Raw genomic sequence first — 5,083 nt, 5'->3', positions numbered from 1 at the left:
CGGAAAAATACGTAGACAAAGAAAAAGAAAAAAGAAAAAGAAAAAAAAAAAAAGAAAAAGAAACAAAAAAGAAAAAGAAAAAGAAGATACTATATTTTTAGTCTTTATATCAAGATCTCATCTACGTTTTATTCCGCATCTCCGACGTGCATAGATAAAAATCAGGCAACTCGCCAGGGCATTTAAACATGCCATGCGGAAGACATCGGGCCAACGCGCCAAGGTTGAGCTGATAGCAGACGACTCGTCGTCTCGCCATATCGGTATGACACAGAAGCGCCCCTCCCCGCTATATAACCTCGTTCTATCAATCTTTTTTCATCACACCCTTTTCTGTTGGGGTCCTGCAAGTACAATGCCGGCTCCCGGTTCCCCGAGTATGTTACTGTAAACTAGGTACCTATGATGTGCGTGCAACGGTTGTAGCGTAGCCCGTGTAAGTGCTCGAGGCGGCGTACTAGGCTGAGAATGCGCATTCCCCGCACTGTGGCGTCGTTAAAAAAATTCCCATTTTCGATGTGACGTGACAGCTGATTCATGCGCATCATTATTCCTCTTTTTTATATTCTCTTTTTCTTTTTCTCTCTTTTTGTTGATATGTTGTTATCTTTGCTGCTGCGTCTCCGGTTTTCGCTCGAACGGGGCTTTCAGGCTCCAGCGCGCGTTGTTTCTCCTCGCAGCTCCGACATTTATTACAAAGCGGTCAAGAGAATTCGGGGCACACATTGCACTTTTGCGCGGGACATTCCATTATCATTTCATTTCATTTATGCTTCTTCTTTCTTTCTTTTAATACTGACCATTTTTGCAGCCTAATTGTTCAAAAGTTGCGCGAAACCCCAAGTCTCGACGGAAAATTGTTGGTGCGGGCGCCGTGGCGGGGGCTCAAAACTACCTTAGGTGCTTAGGTACTCAACGTCCCCCCTGTATAGAAGCTCGGAGCCGCTCGGAAGTGGTCTAGATATTCTATTTACATCTGCCGCAAGCATTGAACAACGAGTCGAGACAGGAGACACTTGATCCATTCAATACTTGCTGGTCGAATGCTTTCATCGTGCGTCAAATGCCCACTCCCTTATCTTTGTTCTTGTCTATCTTAGCTCGTCGTCTCTAGTTTTTTTTGCAGTCTTTTGAATCTACCGCATCCGGCCGCCTTCTATCCACACCACGCCACTATCGGAAGACTGGCGTTACTTGCATAGCCTGACCCATGAACGATTTGCGCAGCCACCTCACCATCACCGGATATACGCGAGTTAATAACCTGTTTTATCTGACGGCTTCCAGTGGAGTGTTGGGCACCTTGCCTCCATTCTCCCGAAGGAGGGCCGCCAAAGGGCCGTCGACCCAAATATGGGTTTCTCTCAACGGGCTATCCATTCTCGTGCATGGCTTCTTTCATAGTACTTATACCGCTTGACGTACTCCATATGTAGGATTCCTCCATTGTATTCTCTTCCATTGTATCTGGTGTGACCTCTTCAATTAAACTCTATTCCCTTCATCCATCATCATCGGCCATCATCGACCATCACATCCGCTTACACCATCCACACACAATTACACACACACACACCTTTCAACATGGCACAAATTCCAACTGAGCAAATGGCCCAAGTCGTCGAGGCCGTCGGAGGACGTACGTATCATTGCCATCCATACCCAATTGATACCCCCTCGCTAACAAAACACGCCCCCCAGCTCTCTCGTACAAGAAGATCCCCGTCCCCCAGCCCGGCCCTGACGAGGTCCTCGTCAACATCAAGTACAGCGGCGTCTGCCACACCGACCTGCACGCCATGATGGGCGACTGGCCCATTGCGCCCAAGATGCCCCTCGTCGGCGGCCACGAAGGCGCCGGCGTCGTCGTCGCCCGCGGCGCCCTCGTCGGCGACGACGTCCAGCTCGGCGACCACGTCGGCGTCAAGTGGCTCAACGGCTCCTGCCTCGCCTGCGCCTACTGCCAGGCCGCCGACGAGCCCCTCTGCGGCGCCGCCCAGCTCTCGGGCTACACCGTCGACGGCAGCTTCCAGCAGTACTGCGTCGCCAAGGCCGCCCACGTCGCCCGCATCCCCAAGGAGTGCGACCTCGCCGAGATTGCGCCCCTGCTGTGCGCCGGCATCACTGTCTACAAGGGCCTCAAGGAGTCGGGCGCCCGCGCCGGCCAGTCCGTCGTCGTGGCCGGCGCCGGTGGCGGCCTCGGCTCCCTCGCCTGCCAGTACGCCCGCGCCATGGGCCTGCGCGTCATCGGCATCGATACCGGCGACGAGAAGCGAGCCCTCGTCCAGAGCTACGGCGCCGACTTTGTCGACTTTCGCTCCTCAAAGGACATTGTCTCCGAGATTAGGGCCTTGACCCCCGACGGGCTCGGCGCCCACGCCGCCCTGCTCCTCGCCGTCCAGGAGGGCCCCTTCCAGCAGGCCACCCAGTATGTGCGCTCGCGCGGTGTCGTCGTCTGCATCGGCCTGCCCGCCGACGCCCACTTCAAGGCCCCCGTCTTCGATACCGTCCTGCGCATGATTCAGATCCGCGGCAGCTATGTCGGCAACCGCCGCGACACGGCCGAGGCTATCGAGTTTTACCGCAAGGGCCTCGTCAAGGTGCCCTACAAGGTTGTCGGCCTGAGCGAACTGCCTGCTGTGTATGATCTTATGAAGGCGGGTCAGATTACCGGTCGCTATGTTCTGGATACCAGCCGCTAGCCTGATGCAGAGTTGTAATGATATGAGTGTTCAAAAGTCGAGTGGAAAGCGTGGCGCAAGGGGGTCGGAGTTGATGGCGGAGTGGCGCAAGTAGCATCGGCAGGCTGCGTTGGCAGATGCCTTCTTTCTATGCAATCTGATGTAGTATGAAATTATGATTTCAAATTTGAAAATGCCTTGTGCATATCATATTCGGTATTGACCATTATTGAGCTCATTCCTCATGTAGTCGCCACTCGGCTCGTGCGAGCGCCATCCGATATTCGAGTCGGCGACTCAGGCACAAATCTATCCAAGCCGCTACGACATGTTCCACAAACGAATTATGGGACTGGAAATAACTATTTTATTGTGAAACAAAGTCTCAATGACCTTGGCCCCTTCATCATATTTATAGCCTGCCTGCCGCCGCTTCGCCACCTCTTCGCACATTTTTGAGAAGCCTCCAAGTCTAACAAAAAACTTGCCAATGGCGGATGGAAAAGCGCATGGGCCGTAAAGACGTTCACCGTAGTAGTGCATTTAGGAGCCTCCTGGACCGCCGAGGAGCTGGAATCTGCGCACAATGCTGGGGCCGTATTCTTGGTACTATTCTGCGTTAGCCTAGTCTCTGATTGCAACCTAGTATTGCTTACTTCGGCCTTGGTATGGCAGTATGAACGAAACTCGGGCGTTTGGCCGAGCAGACTACCTCCGAACCAGGGTCCGTGGCGTTGACGCTTGTGGCTAATGACCTGCACGTCGAGACCACCGCTGCGAGCACCACCGCTACGGAGCTCACTGGCACGAATGCGGTCGTCCACCATGAGCTTGATATCTCTTTGTAAACGCCTTCCAAAGTCCTTGTACAAAGTGCTACCGCCGGACAAGACAATGTTCTTGTACAAGCCGCGGCGCACGTCAATGGGCGACTGCTGAATAACGCCATCGACGACGACGGGGAGAGGGGTGAGAAAGTCGGAGCTATAGATTTCAGGGTTAAAGAAGATCTCAGGGGCCAGGAAACGCTCATAGCCAACGTCAACGCCGACTTGACGACCACCTGGAAGCGACACGGTGTGCTTCAGGAAACGGCTGCGATCCCGGTCGTACTTGGCAAACTCCTTGACGATATCGGGACAGACGTAGCAGTACGACTCCTTGATTTCTTGAGCGGTTTTGAGGGATGAGTCGGCTTCGCCGCGATCTCGTAGTAGCGACTGCACAAAGTAGGTTATGTCTCGGCCAGCGATGGGGATGGACTTGATCGAAGATCCGATGACGTATCCTTCGGCAACGGGAATAACGTGAGTGACACCGTCACCAGAGTCGATAACAGTACCGGTAAGTGAGCGGTCGGTTACCTTGGAGGAAGTCCAAGAGGCCGCAAGCGCGAGGACGGCCTGGACGGCAATGTACATGCCCGCGCAGTTAAAGGACTCGAAGAAGATCTCGGCGGTATTTTCTCGGTTCTCTGGGGGGTTCAGCGGCTGCTATGTGTTAGTATGTGTTCGTTCATCGCGGCCGTATAGACTGACAGGTTCGGTGAGGAGGAAGTAGTGGTCCTCGGGCTCGACGCGCAGATATTTGAAGATGGAGTTGGACCAGAAGCGTTCCATGTGGTCCTGAAGTTGTCAGCGCATGATTTGGAATACTTGAATGCCGAGGCATACCCAATTCTCAATCTGTCCATGGCGGATAGGGTAGTGAAGACCGTATCCTAGATGATTAGCTGTTGCTTGCGTTGCGTTGGCGGGCTAGCTTACCAGGGCCGGCAGCAGCGCTAGTTGCCTCGTCGCCGATGAAGAAATCGAGATCCTCAGTACCGCGCTTTGAGCTTAGATGGTTACTGGCAGGGCCAGCGCCTCCCGTGAGGAACGAGGGCTTGTTGCCGACAGCAGGACGGCCAGAGCCGGAGCCGCCGCCTCCAGCAGCGGGGCCCTTGGTCGCAATGGCAGTCGGGAAGACAAAGGACGGGGAATCATTTCCAGCAAAACCTGGGAACCTTTTGTTAGTATCGGAGCTAGAATATGCGCATCGACTCGGGAAGCCGGCGTACCAAGCTTGGAAAAGCCCGTGCCGCTGTTGGAGTCGCTATATGTTAGCCACGGAGCTGGAGAAAGGCAGCGGGGCGGAGCAGTCGACGCACTTGTCCATGACAACGGCGGGAGTTTGGTTCGCCATGATGAATGAATGCCGTGTGCGGCGAGGTCTAGGGCGGGAGAATTGGCGTAGAGGTATGTGCAGGCGTGTTGTTGCGAGAGCGAGGAGGTCGTAGGAGGATGCCTGACGCAATGTGGGGTGAACTGCGATGGCTGAGCTTGCGTAGGTGCGTAGGTAGCTTCAGACGTCTTTCTGGAATCTGTGGCCGGCTTGGTGGGCTGTCATCAATACCCCTGTTG

General features: G+C 54.3%; 2 protein-coding genes across 2 annotated transcripts; one reads left to right on the top strand and one right to left on the bottom strand.

Moving 5' to 3' along the window:
• Nucleotides 1-1,584: 1,584 nt before the first annotated feature.
• On the top strand, nucleotides 1,585-2,702 carry BBA_06166 (alcohol dehydrogenase I; the record flags this gene model as incomplete). The annotated part of the gene is made up of 2 exons (XM_008601263.1): nucleotides 1,585-1,639; nucleotides 1,702-2,702. 2 exons carry the CDS (start codon nucleotides 1,585-1,587, stop codon nucleotides 2,700-2,702), a joined length of 1,056 nt encoding a protein of 351 aa, XP_008599485.1.
• A 522-nt stretch (nucleotides 2,703-3,224) lies between these two features.
• BBA_06165 (actin-related protein 3 (ARP3)) lies at nucleotides 3,225-4,865 on the bottom strand (the record flags this gene model as incomplete). The annotated part of the gene is made up of 7 exons (XM_008601262.1): nucleotides 3,225-3,290; nucleotides 3,338-4,171; nucleotides 4,220-4,306; nucleotides 4,355-4,401; nucleotides 4,448-4,678; nucleotides 4,741-4,763; nucleotides 4,831-4,865. The coding sequence occupies 7 exons, from the start codon at nucleotides 4,863-4,865 to the stop codon at nucleotides 3,225-3,227; spliced, it is 1,323 nt and encodes a 440-aa protein (XP_008599484.1).
• Nucleotides 4,866-5,083: the final 218 nt, after the last annotated feature.

This window comes from Beauveria bassiana, assembly GCF_000280675.1.
Source record: "Beauveria bassiana ARSEF 2860 unplaced genomic scaffold BBA_S00017, whole genome shotgun sequence".
NCBI lineage: Eukaryota > Fungi > Ascomycota > Sordariomycetes > Hypocreales > Cordycipitaceae > Beauveria > Beauveria bassiana.
Note: the sequence above shows the minus strand (reverse complement) of the source record. Positions and strands in the feature narration are given on the sequence as shown.